General features: G+C 37.7%; 2 protein-coding genes across 6 annotated transcripts; one reads left to right on the forward strand and one right to left on the reverse strand.

Annotated features, from left to right (window-relative positions):
- Positions 1–1,042: 1,042 nt before the first annotated feature.
- Positions 1,043–15,377, reverse strand: LOC114239355 (uncharacterized). The gene is made up of 12 exons (XM_089735240.1): positions 15,042–15,377; positions 11,367–11,539; positions 10,890–11,018; positions 9,929–10,138; positions 9,556–9,834; positions 9,323–9,476; positions 8,932–9,071; positions 7,929–8,866; positions 7,677–7,851; positions 6,751–6,949; positions 5,017–5,241; positions 1,043–1,246 (listed from the first exon to the last, which is right to left on the reverse strand). Exons 1-12 carry the CDS (start codon positions 15,060–15,062, stop codon positions 1,043–1,045), a joined length of 2,847 nt encoding a protein of 948 aa, XP_089591366.1. The 5' UTR covers positions 15,063–15,377.
- A 4,312-nt stretch (positions 15,378–19,689) lies between these two features.
- Positions 19,690–21,798, forward strand: LOC114239308 (lanC-like protein 3). Of its 5 annotated transcripts, none has more exons than XM_089735245.1 (2): positions 19,690–19,996; positions 20,094–21,798. In XM_089735245.1, the coding sequence occupies exon 2, from the start codon at positions 20,128–20,130 to the stop codon at positions 21,340–21,342; it is 1,215 nt and encodes a 404-aa protein (XP_089591371.1). In that variant the 5' UTR covers positions 19,690–19,996; positions 20,094–20,127; the 3' UTR covers positions 21,343–21,798. The 5 variants fall into 5 exon arrangements, with proteins under 5 accessions (XP_089591371.1, XP_028025259.2, XP_028025260.2 ...); XM_028169458.2 differs by having other exon boundaries at positions 19,698–19,763; XM_028169459.2 differs by having other exon boundaries at positions 19,704–19,909.
- The last annotated feature ends 1,122 nt before the right edge of the window (positions 21,799–22,920 follow it).

Below are 22,920 nucleotides of genomic sequence, written 5' to 3' on the forward strand. Positions count from 1 at the left end.
ACGGAGGGACAGTTTGCTTCGCTTGCAAAGCATAGGGTAGAGACGTCCTAATATGAAGGCGGCACGGTCGCGTACCGTTTTAAAATGGGGACGGAATGTCATCCCTCTGTCGAGGGTGACGCCTAGGTATTTGACCTGCGAGGCCCACGGTATGTGCTGGCCAAAGAGAGTGACGGGGCTAACGGCGGAGGTGTTTGCGCGCCTATTAGGGAGTGGGATGCTCGAAGTGGTATTCGGAGGGCGACCCCTTTTGAAGAGCACCGCTGTGCTTTTCGTGGGGTTGATGTCGATGCGCCACTTCCGGAACCACTGTCCCATGGTGGCTACTGCGATCTGGAGTCGCCGATGAAGCAGCGACATCTTCCTACACGAGTAGTAGATAGCCGTGTCATCGGCGAAGAGCGCTAGATGGGTCTCCGGAGACCGGGGTATATCATTGATATACAAACTAAATAATAACGGGGAGAGCGCGGAGCCTTGCGGGACTCCGGCAGTCAGTTGACGGGGACGAGAACGAGTTCCCTCTACTCGATATCGAAACGAACGGTTCGACAAGAAGTCTCGTATGATGAGCACGAGTCTGTCTGGCACTCCCATGTTGTACAGTTTGTAAATTAAACCGTTGTGCCAGACTTTGTCGAACGCCTTCGCGATGTCGAAGAAGAGGGCGCCGGTCGGGATTTGTTTACGCCTATTTAGTCCTATCAGGATGTGCTCCGTGAGGCGGTGCACTTGTTGTACGCACGAGTGTTTAGAGCGGAATCCGAACTGTTCGTCTATGAGAATTTTGTTCGCGGTAACAAAATCCCAGAGGCGTTTCCTAAGGAGCCGTTCGTAAATTTTTCCTATCGTCGGGAGGAGACTAATCGGACGGTTAAAACTACGTAACGGATTTTGACGCGGTTTTTTTTAATAGATAGAGTGATTGAAGAGGAAGGTTTATATGTATAATAACATTCATTAAATAGTGGAGAAATCAATAGTAAATTACAGTTTCGGAAGAGACGCGAGGGCGGTTCGCTAGTAATACATAATCTTAAAACTACAAAGTGTCCATCAATATCTTCATTTGCTCTTTAACGTGCGTATCCATTTGGCTGAAGTCACGCAGGATGTCCTCAATCATTTCAACAAGAATCATCGGCCATTGTAACTCGAGCGTCCGGAGTCGTTGCGCCGCGCCACAGGCCAGATCAATCGCGTGACATAACTGGTCGCGCCCCCTGCCGCGCCAACTCATATCCTCCTTCGGACAACGCGAAGTAAATCAAGAGATGTATAATAACCGGCAAACTTCTTGAGCATTTGTCGACGTAGTGGGGGTAAGTTTGCGCATGGTACACTCACGTGCAAAAACATTACTTACTCTGCGTCATAATGCTATTAAATTATTAAAATCAACATATGTATTTATTTATATATTTATTAGAACATCAACAAAACATATAGGTTAATAATTGTAATAATTTAATCTTGGGGTAAAATAGATATTCCTTCTATTAAGTCAAAACTAGAGCTGTTGCCAGGTCTTGGTTCAGTTGAAGCGAAGCTGGTATTTGTAATTTTTTTTTCGTTATCATAATCTTGACCATCATCATCATCACTGTTTTCATCACCCGAGTCGCTATCATCGTGATGAGTCGACATAGGGCTCATCGGCGTAGTTTACAACTCGGTCGATTCGGTCTTCTTTTTTGTCTATAATTAATTATTTTTTGAAGATATTCGATTCGTAGTAATCGAATGTTACTTTTTTCATTTACCAGCTTCCGATTATTTTCTGTCCTTTTTTTCCATCTGAAGCCTAGCTCTTTCATAATCCGTCGTAAGCTTAATTCCGAGCCATTAAAATTTATATCTTCTTTAAATTTTTCGAAGCCTTTCTACGGTACGGAGTTTCGCTGCTTGTTATGTAGTTATTATGATTACATCTTTTTATTACAGATTGAACGAAACTATCCATTCCGGTAACTTTCTTCTTCCCTGATCTTTTCTTACCCGGAGTCCGAAACACGGCGAGCAAGCCAGAGCCTTTAGCTTCGTTAATAATGCACCTAACAGTACTCACTAATGTTTTTATTGCTTCCGAAGTCTGTTTTAATTTTTCCATATCATTCTTCCCATGTTTTATAAAGAAGCAATATACGTCGTACACAAATTTTCTACCCTTTCTTTTAAGTACTACACCAGTTTGTCACGGCATAGTGTATGTTTTATAAAAAATCAACAAACACTCAACAAATAGCAATGGCAACAAAGTCCACAAGCAATTATAACAAATAACTTAACGATTAATAACGATAGACTTTCCACTGTACGCAAGCGTACTTTTGGGAGCAAGCGGAATGAGGGCGCAGTGCGGGACGCAGGGTTCGACTGATCTACCAATAACGCGCTCGATACGATTTCCCCTGCCGTCGCGCCTCACCCTCACCACCAAAGTGATCTAAAATTCGGTTCTGCGCAGTCAAGGTCATTTGCTCACGAAGTTTGCCGATTACTATAAGATCGGATATAACGGATCAGTGTGCTTAGTGCGAGTTTTTTTTTTAACGTTCTCGATAGCGTAAAAGTTAGCTCATATTTGTATGGAATGGGATCGTTTGCCTACGCTTGCCGCTAGGGGCGCTGTTCCAACTGCATACAAAATTGGGCTAACTTTTACGCTAAGCACACAGGATTACTAACACTACTATATATTTAACTTTATTTTATTATACAACTTCGGCGCTCGTGCATGGGCGCATATTATAAATTTTTGGGCATAGGTCCAAGCGAGGAAGCGAGCCCACAGAGCGCCTTGTCGTTCGTTCAAAGTAGAAGGCACCAGACGGTACGTGGAAGGTTGCCCATGCGATGGGCCGACCAAGTCGGCAGTTGGCTGTTTGAATGAGTGTACCAGACTCACCACAAAACGGGAGGAGTGGCGATTGCTCGTGAGGCGCATAACATCGACCTACAGCAATGACACTGGATGACGATCACGACCGCTCTGACAAGCGTGATACGACAAAAGAGAAATAGAGTTTAAGTTTATTAAAGAGCAACTGACAGTCAACTAGACGTCGTCATGTCCAATTCGTTGCTCTTCCTAGGGCTAGTGTTATCAAATTCTCTCAAGCTAAGCCCATGAGCTCACCTACCCGTTCGGGCGTAGCTGGAATATCCCCAGAGACTACCAGCGAATATGTAGGAAAAAAAAGCCCAATTCGAATATTCTATTCGATGATAATCTCACTTAGACCATTTTAATCACGAACATTTTAATACCAATTAAAACTTCATTTGCGGGTTCAAACTCAGGTTTTCATTGTCATTACATTATTAGCGACTTTTCGGGTACTTTACAGTCTTCGTGTTTTTTATAGGTAGATAGTTTTAATTATACCCACTACAAAAGAAAACCGAAGAAAATAATGACATTATATTTTATATGGGCCTCAAACGGCCAACTATAGCAAAATCGGTCCGGGCGCTCTAAACGATTTGCAATTGCAGTGACGTGCAATTGATGGATATTTTATTGCGTAGACACGTGAACGACTTCACTTGTTGTTATCTAGTTAATTGAGCCGATAGACATCAGATTCGTCACGTCATAACCTATCTCGACACAAAAGGTCAAAGTCGTATAGTGCAACGGCTGTCCCATGATTTCACAATGCTATTTGATTGTGGCCGTTACAAACGTGTATGACACGCTTCAATTAAAAAAAAAAACGGATAAAAACACAATACAATTGTTAGACTAAGAGTATTTAAACGAATTGTTTCAAACTTCGCGGCAATCTACATTAAAACATTATTATTTAACGGATTCCCACTACGATCGACGATGATTACTGGTGGTAGGACCTCTTGTGAGTCCGCACGGGTAGGTACCACCGCCCCGCCTATTTCTGCCGTGAAGCAGTAATGCGTTTCGGTTAGAAGGGTGGGGCAGCCGTTGTAACTATACTGAGACCTTAGAACTTATATCTCAAGGTGTGTGGCGCATTTACGTTGTAGATGTCTATGGGCTCCAGTAACCACTTAACACCAGGTGGGCTGTGAGCTCGTCCACACATCGAAGCAACAAAAAAAAAAAAACGATCTTCACATTTTATGAGTGTTCTGGTATTTTTGTCTGTCTACCGAAGAACCCGTTAAATAATGTATTTACACCGGGTACACACTTTTCGGTGATCAATAAGTTATATTGATCTACGAAAAAGCGGTTGCTATGACATGTTACGTAGGGTAGCAAGGCAGCGGTAGGAAAATCGTTTAAACCACAACGCAACCGTCGATATCTCGATGTAGGTATCTCATGAAAAATTCATAGTGAAAGAGTGCCAACCCTAAGTATTCGCAAATATACTTCAGGTTTATTTCTGGGTTTACAGATGGACTTTAGTCCTCACTTCGTTTGATTCTGTATGTTCCATGTAGTATACTCTGAGCAATGTTTGAGATGATCGCGTCGTCTCCATTTTTACATTTTGTACCTTTCATCATCAACGCAGTGCTCGCCTCTGTTTCCAGTAACCGCTGTGCTCATCCACAGCGAGCTTACAGGGGTTATTTATGCTAACTTATCCCCTGACCATCCAAGAACGATGTTGACCATTCACCATTTAGTCGCTCGTATGCTAAGCTGCCGTGTCTAAATTGTACATTAGGAAATGTAGGTTACATTATAAATTGAGAGAAATTTTAAATTAAGATCCTCAATTTTCCAAATAGGCGACTTAACCTAATAGGTGTATGGCTTTAATAAAGAACTAGCGACCCGCCCTCGCTTCGCTTCGGAAACATTAAAACACACATGAAACCAAAAAAAAAAAAAAAAAATTAAAAAAGTAGCCTATGTTCATCAGGGACAATGTCGGCTTCTAATGGAAAAATAATTTTTCAAATCGGTCCAGTAGTTTCGGAGCCTATTCGAAACAAACAAACAAACAAATCTTCCCTCTTTATAATATTAGTTAGTAATAAAGAATAAAAAATAATAATATCCAAATGATTAGTCCTTACTTGCGAAACTTGCCCCTTCTTGAACTGTAAGGCCTCTTTAGCGATGACATCTCTCAGCGCAGGGTCAGCGGCCCTTAACCAGGCTTTTGCGCTGATGTTGCTGTGGCCACTCCTTCCTAACCTAGACAAAAGTGGTTGGAGTGGAGCATCCGGCAGCGCGCGAAGAACCAGGTCACTTAAACCATTATACGTTCGATTCGCTGATTTTATTTCGTCGTCAGTTACCTGCTTGTGAGAATTTACGAACATTAATGTTACAAGTACAGGAGAGGGTCGCGCGACGAGACTTTTGTTCAATAAAATAAAGTTGCAAAATCAAAACTGTAGACTAAATTTATGCATTATTTTTATAATTTGCGTATTTCCTAGCTATAGGGCGTCTTATGAGCACGCACGGATAGGCACCAGCACCTCGTCTATTTCTACTGCGAAGCAGTGATGAGTTCCTTTTGAATCCGGTTCCGGGTTGGAACTAGACATGTGTAAGTAATGCGAGTGATATTACTCGGGTAATATTACTCTACGATGTAATGCAACATCACACATTACGCGAAGGAAACAAACATCACACCATCACCCAACATGTTTCTTTCTTTGTCGTGTAATGTTGCTTAATACACGAACGGAACCGAGCGAGCGAGACAGACCGATCGACGCAAAATAAATGAGCAAGCGACACGGAATTATTCCTAGTGATTTGGAACCGTATGTCCCGGCCGCTAGGTACATTTTTATACCTATGGTACGTCTGAATTTTAATATAGGTATTTGTGTTTATATTTTTCATGCGGCCAGCCGGTAGTTTCCCCCAAGTACTTACTTAATTTTTTATTCGCAACTTTTGTAAAATCGCTAGTCGCTCGTAATTGTTTAGTAATATTTCATATTAATTTTTGTGTTTGATTTGAATTACTTAAGCACTTGTTTGAAGATAGTTTTATTATTTGTTTTAATGCGTGTTTAATAAGTGAAAGAAATAACGGCGTCTAAATGAAAGTACAGTCCTCCTTGGATGCACTTTGAGGATATCGCGCCGAAACAATGCATCTACTGCTCTCGTATATTAACATTATTGTCGAGCTCAATTTGCAGTCTAAGTCGCCATATGAAATCCGTTCATCCCACAATAAATTATATTAAGTAAAAAATAAAATTATTATATTATTAAGTAAGTCAATCTCTGTCAAGTAATATAACAGTGTATTACAATACAAAGTTCATACTTTGTATTGTAATACACTACTGTAATGACACACCCGAATCATTACCTAAGTGATGTGTTGATACACATCACTTAGGTAATGATTCGGGTGTATAGATACAATGTATTCGTCGTCACAGTATCTATTGAACGCACCGAGTAATGTTAAGAGTGATGTGTAATGTTTTCGAGTAATATCACCTGTCTGTAAAAGTGATGTCATATCACATTACATTGAGGAGTGATGTTTTGCGCAAGTCTAGTTGGAACTGAGACTTAGAACTCATGTGTCAAGGTGGGTGGCAGCATTGACGTTGTTAATGTCTATGGGCCCCGGTAACCACTTAGCTCATTCACCCGTTTAAGCAAGAAAAAAAAAAAAAAACATTTAACCTGCTGCTACTCAACTCAGTATCAGTATATTTAGGGTTGCTAACTGTTAGTTATCTTAAGTAGTTAGGCGGCTTTCTCATTACTAAAAACCTTTTAATTACTAAAAAACAAAAACTGGTTTGAATTTTTGTTTTCCTTACCGGCTCATCGTTGATTTCCTTCAAGCCCCAGTGAGCAAGTCTGTAAACGGAATATTCACGCCAGATCTTTGCGTGTATAGGATTACCTTCTGGCAAAACCGCTAGGCCAGTGATACCTCTTAATTCCGCTAGAGCGTGTAGCTGGCCCAACCATTGCAAGCCTGTCGCCCGCACTGATATGTGTGTCACGTTCGGGAATCTGAGTCATAAAACAATTAAGTTGAAATCCATAAAGATGCTACTTAATCAGTTATTTATCATGTCAAGTCGTCGTGGCCTAAAAGATAAGACGTCCGGTGCATTCGTGTTGAAGCGATGCACCGGTGTTCGAATCCCGCAGGCGGGTACCAATTTTTCTAATGAAATACGTACTCAATAAATGTTCACGATTGACTTCCACGGTGAAGGAATAACATCGTGTAATAAAAGTGAAACCCGCAAAATTATAATTTGCGTAATTACTGGTGGTAGGACCTGTTGTGAGTCCGCGCGGGTAGGTACCATCGCCCTACCTATTTTCTGCCGTGAAGCAGTAATGCGTTTCGGTTTGAAGGGTGGGGCAGCCGTTGTAACTATACCGAGACCTTACAACTTATATCTCAAGGTGGGTGGCGCATTTACGTGGTAGATGTCTATGGGCTCCAGTAACCACTTAACACCAGGTGGGCTGTGAGCTCGTCCACCGATCTAAGCAATAAAAATAAAAATAAAAGTCAATTAATCACGACATTATATAGAGTTCGCGTCTCGGGAACTGTGATGTGGGTCACCGCCGCAACAAGTTGGAGCAAAGACCTATGAAGCATGGCCGGCAAGAAATAGGTGGTGCTAGAACATAGGCCGAGGCCTGGGTAAGAGACGACTATGGGCTGATTAGGTTGATTAATCACGATAGCCAAATGTATTGCAGAAAAAAAAATACTCACTTGCTTTTCAATTCGGGCAGAGATTGAGCGACGGCGTTGAAATGAACGTAATGAAAGGCAGCTTTGGTAACTGTGCGAGCTTTTTCCCATTCCCAATCTCTCGCTAACCGACGTACTGCTCCAGCGCCCCACGCGCTCACCAAGCCGTTACAGACTTCCACTAAATAATCAACACCTAGATCGGAATAACGTTTCATAATTACAAATTTACTAAAACAGATTGAAACTCTTCGATATCGGATTAGAACTGACCTTGTTCCCTATCTTTTGACATTGGTATTATAGCTTTTGGTACCGGTTCCGAAGTCTTGAAACTAGATAGGCTTTTGCCAGACTTGACTCTTGCTGTCGAAGCTCTGTTCGCTGAAGAGGCTCTTTCATTTCGTCGTGAGATTGTCGCGCTTCGAATATTTCTATTGGTTAGTTTACTGTTGAGAGAGCCGTCACGTCTCAAAACCTTCGAATTATGATCGCTTCCCGACGTTGAAGAAGCTATATTCGTGCTGCTTGATAAGTTACTCGCAATTTCACTGTTTTCAGAATTCTTACCCTTTACTCTTCGACTTTCCGGGTCACAAACAGACCTGGAACGCATCGTGCTAAACTTTTCGCGACGCCTCAGCGCTGTCGGCATACGACGAATCGGTCTTTTGCTATTTTCTTCTTCGCTGTCGCTCGACGAAGAAGGAAACGAACTAAATGAAGAATCTATGACTGGTTCTACGCTAGAAATACTCTCCCATCGCTTCAGAACATGATCAGTACTGTCTGTTAGCTTTACGTTTTCCAAAGACGAGATGATCGGTAGCAAAATAGGTGGCAATCTTAAGTCACTGCTCGTGGAAGTTGAATGCGAAGCGTCAGTGTCCTGAGAGGCACTTCTATCAGAAAAATTGACACGTCTCTCTGATGGTTTCCGAACTGTGGAGCTCCTCTGAAGTTTTCTAATAGGAGATGGCTTAGGCGCTTCGGCAACTACTTTGACGTTTGTATCGCTGTTATTGTTTTTGCAATCCGAATCCTCAGTTTCTAGTTGCTGTAGAGGTACTACAACATCAGGCAGGCCCGCTACATCCATGGTTTGGTTGCAACTTTGCGATATCTCAGCTGTGGCTTCAAGGCCGAATTCCTTTTCCAAGTCCAAATTTTTCATTGGACTCATTACATTAACGAAACATTTGTTTTCTGATCTAAAAGTAAATTCATGTTTATAAACTATTTTGTTATATGATTTGTGTGAAAAACTTCCACGTACCTTAATAATTCCCAATTAGTGCGAGCGTTGTTAATTATTTGGTCGCGTCTTGCTTCTTGTTGGGCATTTCCACCGAGGGCACAATAAGCGGCATGGGCTGCTTCCTTGTTATTCCGCCACGCCATTGCAGCCCTCCTCACCTAATCAGAGAACACGTTATGGGCACCGGTGGCCAAATGGATTATGAAATCGTAAGTGCCTAGACCACAAAATTAACCAAGGCACAAAATCTCGGAATATGGGATTGTAATCACGAGCTTTTAATAAAATAAAACCCATTTTACCATCCTATTTAGATTTACATACATTGACTCGGAACATGTTTACATGGATAAAAACAGAAGTGCCAACGTAATTTGAAACCCAAAATTAATAATTATTATCAACGAACCTGTTCGGTGATATGCATATTAGTCAAAGTCAACAAATTCGGAAGATAAGACACAAGAAATGGAGTGCAATCTCCTCCTAGAGCCACGGGGTTCCCATCTAAAGAAATGTCTATAAGCGAAGTGGCTTCACTCAGCGTTGACATGTCTTCGACGCTGAAATCAATCAAACCAATCGTCATCATGTAATCTCACATCAGCAAGGCTTAAGTGTTTTTTTGTAAATAAATCATACCTCTGCAAGTCATTGTTGCCCAGGTAAAGTTTTTGCAATTTGGGCGTGTTTAGGAAACCTTGTAGTTTCCTTAAGCGATTTCGTTTCAAATTTAACTCTCTCAACGAAGCTAGACCTTGTAGATCGGTAATACCGATACCCTTAATTTGATTCCCGGCAAGATTAAGAACTTTGAGTTCGACCAAATTGGAAAGACCACACACTTTTCCTATTCGATTACCGTGTAAATCTAATACTTCTAATTTTATTAAATTCGAAAGACCTTCAATTCTTTTGATTCTGAAAACAATAATTTTCATTAAAATCCGTGGAGGGAATTTTATTCCAGATTCCGAATTGGTAGACCCAGAAAGATCGGTAGTCAGACAATTACCTGTTCTTTCCCATCAGAAGTACCCTCAAACTAAACAATCTATCCAGAGCTGTTATTTTGTCGATCTGATTGTCGTAGACGTCTAAGAACACCAGTTTCCCGAGGTCAAGTGGTGTTAGTCCCGTTAGACTGTTTATAAGATTGTGCTGTAGAGATAAGAGACGTAAGCCTGGTTCGCCGACGATATGTGGGATGGAGGAGAGTCCGCGCCTTGAATAAAATAATTTTAAATTAAATGCGTTCGTATCTCTGTAATGAAATTATCCACAAAAACCGAATATGACTAGAATAAAGTAGGTACACCTTATTTTATAGTCATATTACGATTTGGTTGAACATTATTAACAAAGTAAGTGTTTAGTGTTTATTGTATGTAGAATTACTTTTATAACATTATAAGTTAGGTCAGTTTTCGTTATCATATTATTATTTTATCCATAGTTTTAGGAACATTGTGTATTTAGTACCTACATTTATTTTGATTAGTCGTGCGCACATGGCATAAGTTACAAGCCAAATCTTTTACTTGTTGTTTTTTATGTGTATCTTTTTTTCTAGCTTGTAATGTGTATTGTGTGCCCTATAAATAAATAAAACATTGACAAATTTAAAACTAAATTATGACGGTTGCCGTCTAAATTAATAGAACGAATTCTTGAACCATCATGTGATTCATATCGACGCTTTAAAGGCAAACGTGGTTAAGCGACAATAACTGCTTTGTACATAAATGATAGGCAATAACCTAGATAGATAGACAATAACCAATAACCTTAAAAATTCGATGCGAAAAAAAAAAAATGTTTCTAAAATCATTTCAATCCTACAGCTAAATTCGTTAAAATAGAATTTTTTTCAGGTATTTCAACTTTAAATTAGTCTACTGTAAAGTTCACGCATTGTCGCTTAGTCACGTTTGCCTTTCAAGCGTCAATATAAATAGGATGTTTAAATTCTCTACCTGTCAAGGCTTATCCTGTCAGGAAGTCGATCTTTTTCTTGAGGCGTCCGTGAGAGTTGAACTTTCCCTTCCCCCACTGCTTGGATATTTATGGGATCATCCTTCGTCTCCTCTCGAATAAAATCGTTTCTGTTGTAAAGTGCAATAATGTTTGGTGTACGAAACTTAAGGTAGAGTTTATTATCACAATTCAGTTTTTCGCTTCGCCTCAAGTGATCGCTTTACTTCGAATAAAAGTAATTTCTTGTCGCATGTGTCCTTTTTTTATAGTCGACTAGGTCTACAATTTTCCAGAACATTCTCGATAGAACTAGAACGTTTGAATACTCTCGATAGCACTGGAACTTGCGAGAATGTTCTAGACTCGACTTTCGATACTCTCTATATTAATTTTAAGGCCTTTTTTGCTATCTGACGTCAGAAGGCGTTACTCGCACCGGCCGCGGCATAACGATAATTTAAGCAGGTATTACATACCCTGAGAGCGAAGTGTGCGATCTTTGTGCTAATGCCTGCCTCGGATCAGCTATAGCAGGTTTGATTTGTAAAAACAAACGTCCCTCTCCGCAAGATCCGTGATCCACCTTCGGACCGCTTACATCTAGTGATTGCGCAGATCTGCCCCTTGTACGAAATGCGATTTTTCTAATCTAAAATGATTATTTAAAATTTTGATACAGAATAACAGTACTTAATACCTTATTACCTAGCTCAATTGTGTCTGAACTGTAATCAAAATGCGGTACGTTAAAACGCTGTCATACATCTGTTTTAATATCCCACTTATTGTATATATTTGTTTATTTAATAATTTACTCAACAAAGTACAATTAAGTATGTTCCATAAAATCATTTATTTATCATACACCATAGTACTCTGAATTTAAATGAATAAATTGAATTACGATAATTGTAATTTTTTTATCACTTAAAGAATTGTAGTCCTTCATCGACTTATAACTATAAAATAGTTATACGTTAAATAATTTAAAATAATTAATTAAATTAATACAATTTCATTTTCGGATTGCCCTGTGGCAATATGGTGGTGGCGGGGGCGATGTCCGGTGAAAAAAAAATGTGCAATATGTTAAATGCGAGTCTTATAACTTCTCGATCGCGTAAAAACGCCCCTACTTTTGCCGCTAAGGGCGCTGTTTCAACTCCATACAAATTTGAGTGAGCTTTTACGCGATTGAGAAGATAAAAAACTCGCACTCATCATACGGAGCTCTGTAGTGAAAAGTGTAGACCGACCGGTGGTTTATAAAAGTGTGATTACGAAGAATACAGTACGGAATTATGTAAAATAATGCAGTTGGTATTTCTATTTAAATTATTGTTGGTGGAAGCATATTTTAAATACACAAAATTAATGGTACTTTTAGGGTTTGCAAGTTTGTTATCTCAGACATTTTGAATAATCTAATGATTTCGATTATGGTGTTATTCGTTGACCATTAAATATTGAGCTTAACACCGCTTAATTTTTTTAAAGTTTAAATATACACATTTTTCAGTTTCATTTCTTTTTCTTTTTTTTTTTGACGTGACAACGTCTTATAATTCGATGGAGCCGGCTGCACGCACGAAAAAACATGACTCATGCGGCGTTACCTCGCTCTGAGGCGTATTTTCTTATAACTTTGTCACGTTCAACTATCGTCAGTAAACCGACTTTACAGACAACCGATTTTTTTGTTAATTTTCACTACAAGAGGACGAAAATTGTCCATTATACGGAACTTTGAAAATAATTAGTAAAAAAGGACATAACGTTGTTTTAACGGATCCAGTTCTCACGGATCGTTTGAAACCTCTAGGTCTGAGGAGGGACTTTAGTTCTCTCTGTATTTTATACCGTATGTTCCATGGGGAGTGCTCTAAGGAATTGTTTGAAATTATACCATCATCTTGATTTTACCATCGCAACACCCGGAACCGGAGTAGAGTTCATCCATACTACCTAGAGCCACTACGTTCATCCACAGTGCGCTTCCAGTGTGCTTAGTGCGAGTTTTTTAACGTTCTCAACAGCGTAAAAGTTAGCTCATATTTGTATGGAATGGGATCGTTTGCTTATATTTGCCGCTAGGGGCGCTGTTGCAACTGTATACAAAATTGGTTTAACTTTTACACTATCGAGAAAGTTAAGAAACTCGCACTAAGCACACAGAAATCTTTTTTGCCACGTACCATCCCGATCGCTATGATATGTCCTTCTTCAAACGAGGTTTGTGGAGAGTACTTAACGGTAGGCAGCGGCTTGGCTCTGCCCCTGGCATTGCTGAAGTCCATGGGCGACGGTAACCATTCACCATTAGGTGGGCCGTGTGCTCGTTCTGCATACAAGGGCAATAAAAAAAATTAAAAACTTTTTTGTTATTTATACATAATCAAATAAGTACAGGGACTTTAGAAAGAGATTGAGGATTGATTCAGTTTAAGCCGCACCCCGGTGCACCCCACTGTAAAGTGAGGTCGGAGTATACATGTGTCCGCTATAGCGAAACGTAACTGAAAACCGTTGTCAGTTCAGTAGCGTAACATAACGTTATTGGCATCGCTAACAGGCAGTTATCAAGTATTGAGAATATTGAGATTGTTTCAGATAACCGAATGAACAATAACCAAAATAATTATGCCTTCTCCTTATTTCTAAGTGATACTTGAACGTTTATAACAGAGACGGAGCGAATATCTTCGTTTTAGGAATATTGATATAAGCCGAAGACGCCCTTATGTCTATTTAGCTAAGGCTACTTCTGATGTTGACAAACAAAAATATTACACACAGAGTTTGTTTTGTTCGAGCGGTGTAAAGCTTTTTTGTTTAAATTAGAATTTGTGTGATATATTTGATTGACTTTAATTGTAGGTATGTGCGAGTGCTGTTATACGTATACGTACAATATTAAACTAGTGTGAATATAAAATAATAATAAAAATTCAAATCGGGAATCGGATTAACATCGGGAAATAAGAGTACAGTAGGTAATATAGTCAGAAGATAGGTATCGAGTTGGTAGCTAGTTAGTTTCTACTTTATTTTATACTAGCGACCCGCCCTCGCTTCGCTTCGGAAACATTAAAACACACATGAAACCAAAAAAATAAATAAAAAAAATTAAAAAAAAAGTAGCCTATGTTCATCAGGGACAATGTCGGCTTCTAATGGAAAAATAATTTTTCAAATCGGTCCAGTAGTTTCGGAGCCTATTCGAAACAAACAAACAAACAAATCTTTCCTCTTTATAATATTTGTATAGATATAGATTAGAGTTACTCTTTAACGAAACGAAAATTAACCAACGTAGTTTTCAATTCGTTTTAATACCGGTATTTGACAACGGTTATCAATAACGTTATTGAAAACAAATACCTACCGGTTACATAACCGTTACCAGAAATAGTTGATAACGCCAATGATTAGGTCGGAGAATAAAATGTGTATTATGTATGTTCGAGAATGCGGCATTTAGTTTCTAGTTGTTTCTTGTCATTATTTGAACGTCCAATGCGAAAACATGTTACGCATTCTATTCTTCTTCTTTTTTAAATATAGGTAGCATTCGGCTTCTTTTGATGCTGTTGTTATCAGTGTTTAGCGTTTTAGTCGGTCACCAATCGATATAATCATACCCGATCCTGTAGACGAATGGTAAACAGTCGACGTCGCCCAAAACACGTCATTACGGATCTTCCCCATCCATTAACGGTGCTTTTAGGCACCACAAGCACCGGTCTCCGTCCTCGTCGAACCCGTCGCTTGCGACGAAGGGCTCGACGAGCGAATTAACTCACAGACCCAGCCCACTTTCTGAAATAGTCTCTCAAGACTAGCAGCTTAGGTAGGAAAAATATAGGTATAATCGATATAGATGGGATCCGACACATTTACTAGAGCAGAATCAGGACAGACTCGAAGATGAATCGACTTGGAGCGAGAATATTTGTCTCTGGTATGTTTGGTTCTGCGAGATAATTGACACGCGGAAGTCAAGTATTTGATTTATTCCCTAACTGTCAATTGCAATTTTTAACTAAACTTAAAATAATTGATACACGGATACGGATTTAGTTGTATTTTACCAAATCTCTGTATACAAATTATGAGCCATGAAAAAATATAAAATTTTGCTGTCTACTTACATTTCCGCGATTGAAAGCCATATTAAACTTATTTCTGAAGTTTTTATTGTTTATTCAGCTTTTTCTTATTTATTAAGTCTTATTAATTAATAATATAATAGTATCCCTTATAGGATTGGTTTTACACTGTCCTTCAGAATGTTCTGCCTTTTATTACGTATATTTAAAATTTCTTCAATACCGATCAAACAGTTGCTTAGTAACATAAATAAAGCGTGACTGAATATATTAAATGTATGAGAGATTCCGATTTTCATATAAAAATATAAAATGGTTCGACTCAAATAACTCATAAAAATTGGTAAATAAATTATAGGTAGGTAATAAATAAATAAATAAATAAATTATAATTGTGGCCGTTGGTTGAAACCACTGAAGTAGGAAACCTATGGAAATGAAACGTCAACAAAAATTCGTGCCACTGTGATGTCATCTGGCCACAAAACATGGCGGTTTTAGTGCTGCCCAGAAGATTTTAATGTTAGTAGGTTTTATCGATAAACGTTCTTGGCTCATTTTATTTTAAATATTGTTGAGTGAATGTATTTGTAGAATTTATACTTTAATAGGAAGTAAGTATATTGTTATGTGCAAAGATGATGTGATTTAGATATTATGTGAAATCTAAGACGAGTTCGTGCTTCAAATTTGCCAAGTAAACGACATGACGATTTTTAAAATTTGCTACACTGATTTTATAAAGTTGTCGTTTTCCGCAAAACATAAAGATATGGCGTAGTACAGTGCCATCTGCCCATTTCTAGCATGCTGAATGTTATCGTATTTTGAGTACGTGTTTTTCTTAGACTATTACAATCTATTTTAATTGTTTTGCTGACTCTAAAGTCCGTAACACACTACCGCAGCGCACCTCAAGGAAGGCAGGCCGCACCATTTGAATCACTCTCACTTGAGAGTGATTCAAATTTTAAACTTATCAAGGGACCGCCTGATAAAAAAAAACACCTACAGAACATTTATTCGTTAATAAAATTACAAACGTCATTCCTTGTGACTTCCTCTCTAAAATCACTTAATTATTAAATATTTAACGAGTTGACAATAGTGTTTTACTCACTGCGGAATAAAACTATTTTATTTAAATAGTTCCGAAGAGATTTTGTCGGTAGCCTTTTTCCTGAAATATCTAAACAGAATGTCTAAATATGTTTTGATGACATATTTTAGAGGTATTTATGATTAGTGTCATGATCAATAGCTTCCGACCGAAAAATGGTGTCCGATTTTTCGGATGAGGGCTCCATAATGAATTTAAATATATATAGATAATAGTTTTGGGGCATCGACTTTCTTCAGATCCTATAAAATATGTTTTGATTATTATTTTTGTATGTTTTAAGCATGATAAAATAATTTTTTTTTATATAAGCAATCATATTAAATCGATATCAAAGTCAATAAATAATGTACAACCCAAAACCAATGAAGTAGGAACCTATGGAAATGAAACGTCAACCAAAATTTCGTGCCACTGTGACGTCATCTGGCCACAAAACATGGCGGCTTTAGTGCTGTACAAAAGATTTCAATGTTATCAGGTTTTATCGATAAACGTTCTTGGCTCATTTTATTTTAAATATTGTTGAGTATTATTTATTTGTAGAATTTATACTTTAATGGGAAGTAAGTAGGTATATTGTTATGTGCAAATATGATATGATTTAGATGGGTGAAATCTAAGACAAGTTCGTCCTTCGAATTTGCCAAGTAAACGATATGATGATTTTTAAAAGTTGCTACACTGATTTTATAAAGTTGTCGTTTGTCGCAAAACACAAAGATATGGCGTAGTTCAAAGCCATCAGCCCATTTCTAGCATGCTAAATGTTATCGTATTTTGAGTACGTGTTTTTCTTAGACTATTACAATCTATTTTAATTGTTTTGCTGACTCTAAAGTCCGTAACATACTACCGCAGCGCACCCCAAGGAAGGTGCGCCGCACCATTTGAATCACTTTCGCCTGAGAGTGATTCAAATTTTAAAATTATCAAGGGACCGCGTGAAAAAAAAAACACCTACAGAATATTTATTCATTAATTACAAACGTCATTACTTGTGACTTCCTCTCTAAAATCACTTAATTATTAAATATTTAACAAATTTACAATAGTGTTTTACTCACTGCGGAATAAAACTATTTTATTTATATAGTTCCGAAGAGATTTTGTCGGTAGCCTTTTTCCCGAAATATCTAAACAGAATGTCTAAATATGTTTTGATGACATATTTTAAAGTGGTATTTATGATTAGTGTCATGATCAATAGATTCTGACCGAAAAATGGATTTTTGGATGAGGGCTCCATAATGAATTTAAATACATATAGATAATAGTTTTAGGGCATCGACTTTCTTGAGATCCTATAAAATACGTTTTAATTATTATTTTTGTATGTTTTAAGCATGATAAATTATGAAATTTTATATAATCAATCATATTAAATCGATATCAAAGTCAATAAATAATGTACAACCCAAAACAGACAGCCGAACTGACGTGACAATGACATTTGGCGCGCTAAACATGGCGGATTTTCGGCCTCATTAGACGGAGACGGAGATATTTGCGTATATTCATGTTTCATTTTATGTACGCACTGAAATACTGTTATATTGTTTTCCTGCGAGTTAAAGTGCTGAGTAAGAACGAGATAGATATATGTTTATGTATGTGCCTTCAAAATGGGTGCTATTTATATAAGCAATTGTACGTATAGAACAATATGTCGTGTCCCTATTATATAGGTCTATGCCCAAAACAGACGGCCGAACTGACGTGACAATGACATTTGGCGCGATAAACATGGCGGATTTTCGGCCTCATTAGACGGAGACGGAGACATTTACGTATATTCATGTTTCATTTTATGTACGCACTGAAATACTGTTATATTGTTTTCCTGCGAGTTAAAGTGCTGAGTAAGAACGAGATAGATATATGTTTATTTATGTGCCTTCAAAATGGGTGCTATTTATATAAGCAATTGTACGTATAGAACAATATGTCGTGTCCCTACTATATAGGTCTATGCATAGATTATACACTTAATATATTAGAGAGGTCTATGGTTGAAACTTGGTTGGTTTGCTGAAATGCCAAATGAAATCAATGAAATCAATTCAAATATTTGCAAACATTCATAAATCAATAAACTTGAGCAAGGGAATCGTGAATCTTGCATACGCTACTTTTTTTTAACCATTCGGTCAAAGGATTCAAAGTGAAGCAAAATTCTACAACTTAAGAGATTTTCTGGAAACTAAACTAATTTAATAAAATAAAATAAATAAAATTTAAAACTCTTTTATTTTATTTTTAAATTTGTAAATAGCACGAGCTTGTCTCACAAGTAAAATCGTTGAAAGGTTGTTATTTTGATAAAATAATATATGCGCTATACCCGACAAATCAATTACCTACTATTCGATTTCAGATGGCCTCCCCTACAGGTCTATGCCCCTAAAGGAGGGACTAGTTAATTGCACTGAAGTAGGAAACCTATGGAAATGAAACGTCAACAAAAAAGTCGTGCCACTGTGACGTCATCTGGCCACAAAACATGGCGGTTTTAGTGCTGCCCAGAAGATTTTAATGTTAGTAGGTTTTATCGATAAACGTTCTTGGCTCATTTTATTTTAAATATTGTTGAGTGAATGTATTTGTAGAATTTATACTTTAATAGGAAGTAAGTATATTGTTATGTGCAAAGATGATGTGATTTAGATATTATGTGAAATCTAAGACGAGTTGGTGCTTCAAATTTGCCAAGTAAACGATATGACGATTTTTTAAATTTGCTATACTGATTTTATAAAGTTGTCGTTTGCCGCAAAACATAAAGATATGGCGTAGTACAGTGCCATCTGCCCATTTCTAGCGTGCTGAATGTTATCGTATTTTGAGTACGTGTTTTTCTTAGACTATTACAATCTATTTTAATTGTTTTGCTGACTCTAAAGTCCGTAACACACTACCGCAGCGCACCTCAAGGAAGGTACGCCGCACCATTTGAATCACTCTCAGTTGAGAGTGATTCAAATTTTAAACTTATCAAGGGACCGCCTGATATAAAAAAAACAAGAACATTTATTCGTTAATAAAATTACAAACGTTATTCCTTGTGACTTCCTCTCTAAAATCACTTAATTATTAAATATTTAACGAGTTGACAATAGTGTTATAAAACTATTTTATTTAAATAGTTCCGACGACTTTCTTGAGATCCTATAAAATATGTTTTAATTATTATTTTTGTATGTTTTAAGCATGATAAAATAAGAAATTTTATATAAGCAATCATATTAAATCGATATCAAAGTCAATAAATAATGTACAACCCAAAACAGACGGCCGAACTGACGTGCCAATGACATTTGGCGCGCTAAACATGGCGGATTTTCGGCCTCATTAGACGGAGACGGACGGAGACATTTACGTATATTCATGTTTCATTTTATGTACGCACTGAAATACTGTTATATTGTTTTCCTGCGAGTTAAAGTGCTGAGTAAGAACGAGATAGATATATGTTTATGTATGTGTCTTCAAAATGGGTGCTATTTATATAAGCAATTGTACGTATAGAACAATATGTCGTGTCCCTACTATATAGGTCTATGGTTAATTGACAGTCAGATGTCAGTTGTTAAATGTCAATATCAACCAAGAAAAATACCAGTGAAAAATACCTACCTAAATATGTAATTATGTACCGCATAGATTATTATAATTATATAAAAACTTAATATATTTGAATGTGCTGTACGGTACCGTACTTAAGTACCTACCTACTGTTTTATTTCTTTTCTTAAAATAATTTGTTAAGTACATACCTAAGCAATTGTAGGTAGGTATCAGCCAGTAGAAATTTGTAGATTTGACAGCTGAACATTATTTGTTTTCTAGAACAGACTTGATAAGTAGGTATCACTAGGTATGTACTTACTTCAATTGTCAATGAAATTTGAAAAATTAACGTGAAAATAGCACTACATGTATAAAAATTTGAAAGACTTTTTTTTTAATTTCAGAAGTCTATCATCAAAAGTCAGATCTGGTTACAAAATGGTTCGGTATTTTCAAAACCCTTACGAAGACTACGAATGTGGTGCGGTTGCTATCTATATAGACACTATTTGTGGACAAATAAATGAATATTTAGAAAATATTACTAAGCGCTTACCAGCTACGCGATCTAAAGTCGACGGTGGTCTTTATGTCGGCGTTACGGGAGTTTCTTTCATGTTTTACCATTTGGCGAAAAATCTGCGCCTGTCAGAAAATAAATCGGCTTATCTTGCAAAAGCACTGGAATATTTATCACCTGCCCTAGAAGTGTCTGCAGGAGATAAAACCTCCTTCTTACTGGGGGATGCTGGCACATATGCTTTAAGTACAGTTTTGTACAAAGAAATGGGTGACGGCAATTTTAAAGAAAGTTTGAAACAATACCAATCTTTGTTTAAGCTCTATCTCAACCCTAAATTTTTAAAGTGTGGAGGAGACGAGTTTTTCGTGGGTAGAGCTGGGTACCTTGCTGGAGCGCTCTGGCTAACCAGAGAACTGCAAACGCCAATATTATCGCCAGATGAATGGTTCCAGTTATGTAATGTGATTGTTGATTCTGGTCGAGAATATTCCTCTAAATTCAAAAGTCCTTGTCCGCTCATGTATCATTATTACAATACAGAGTATTTAGGAGCTGCACACGGACTCTCTTTTATATTACAAATGCTGTTAACTGTACCTGGGTATATATCGCACAACAAGTCAGCTGCACACGATATCAAAACAACTATAGATTATATGGTATTCTTACAAACTGATGAAGGAAACTGGCCGGCTTGTATGGAAGAGAGAACCATGAAGGAGCACAAATTAGTACACTGGTGCCATGGAGCGCCTGGAGTAGTATACCTCATGGCAAAGGCTTATTTAGTATACCAAGAGCAGAAATATCTTGAAGCTTGTATTAAAGCAGCTGAATTAATCTGGAAGAAGGGCTTGCTCTTTAAAGGACCTGGTATCTGCCATGGTGTGTCCGGTAATGGTTATGTTTTCCTTCTGTTGTATCGACTTACTGACGAGGAAAAATATTTATATCGGGCAAAGATGTTTGCAGAGTTCCTGAACACAGAAGCTTTTAACAGAGATGCCAAACTGCCTGATAATCCTGAGAGTTTGTATGAGGGAGCAGCAGGTGCTGTTTGCTTTTTATCAGATCTACTTTGCGTAGATAAGGCTGAATTCCCATTCCAAGATGTATTTACTTCTTATTAGTGTATACCGCTGAAGGATTTTGGTTATTTATTAAAAAATATCTGTCTCTTTTCTTTGCTTCTCAACAATTATCTAATCTATACTAATATTAAAAGCTGAAGAGTTTGTTTGTTTGTACGCGCTAATCTCTAGAACTACAGGTCCGATTTGAAAAATTATTTCAGTGTCACATAGCTCATTTATTGAGGTAGGCTAGGGCTATAACATCACGCTAAGACCAATAAAAGCGGAGCACCAATAAGGATGTTTCTAAACCGGGGTTTTTTCCCTTTTGAGAGCTTCACTGTGCGCTGGAGAAACGGTTAGTTTCGCTAAAATAATGTATGAGAGAATTGTTCCCCTTTAAAAGATCTAAAAAAAAGTCCGCGACAGCATGTGTCTATATGTTAAGGTTTGCTCATTTTATCGTTTTTTATGCTAACCAAATTTGTTCTAAAATAAAGCATTATTTGTGAAGATGTTTTTATAAAGATGATATTAATCCTTAACCAAATAAATACGTTATTCATTACAACATTGAAACTCTCAAATCACTTCAAGATGGGCTTTGACAATCATAGATTTTTCTGGATTTCTCCAGGATCCCATCATCAAATCTTTATGATTATAGGACCATTCCGGAAGTCTACCCTTTCGAACAAAAAAAAGAAAAAAATAATTATCAGAATCGGTTCAAGCATTCTCGAGAAATCGGTGAACACACATTGATAAAAAAGGTGCCCGAATTGATAGCCTCTTCTTTTGAAGTCTGTTAAAAAGCGTGATTTTGGTACCCTAAATAGCCTTTCACGCGAAAACTACTGAATGGATTTGGATGAAACTTTACAATAATCAAAATCAAAAAATCAAAATCATATTCCATGTAGATAGATATTCTGATGTCGTCGTGGCGTAAAGGATAAGACGTCCGGTGCATTCGTATCTTGCGATGCACCGGTGTTTGAATCCCGCACGCGGGTACCAATTTTTCTAATGAAATACGTACCTACTCAACAAATGTTCACGATTGACTGCCACGGTGATGGAATAACATCGTGTAATAAAAATCAACCCCGCAAAATTATAATTTGCGTAATTACTGGTGGTAGGACGGCTTGAGTCCGCACGGGTAGGTACTAGGTACCAACCACCCTTCCTATTTCTGCCGTGAAGCAGTAGTTTCGGTTTGAAGCGTGGGGCAGCCGTTGTACTATACTGAGACGTTAGAACTCATATCTCAAGGTGGGTGGCGGCATTCAGGTTGTAGATGTCTATGGGCGCCGGTAACCACTTAGCATCAGGTGGGCCGTGAGCTCATCCACCCAGCTAAGCCAAAAAAATAAAATTTATATATATATATATTTTTTTTTACATGTTAAACACCAGAATAGAAACCATATTTAACCCAGTGAACTGTATCCGTCACAAGGTATGTGATATTCGCATCTCTGAAAACAATGAGTTACAACATTGTATCCAAAGTTGCCCATTTTTCTCAACTTTTATTCTGAGTGTTTATAAACAACACCTCAATGATTATTGATAGCACTTGGTGTCCGTTATTGCTTCAGTGTTAATAAAGTAGAAAAAAAAAGAGGA

The sequence above is a fragment of the Bombyx mandarina genome, chromosome 19 (assembly GCF_030267445.1).
Source record: "Bombyx mandarina strain Sakado chromosome 19, ASM3026744v2".
Taxonomy (NCBI): Eukaryota; Metazoa; Arthropoda; class Insecta; order Lepidoptera; family Bombycidae; genus Bombyx; species Bombyx mandarina.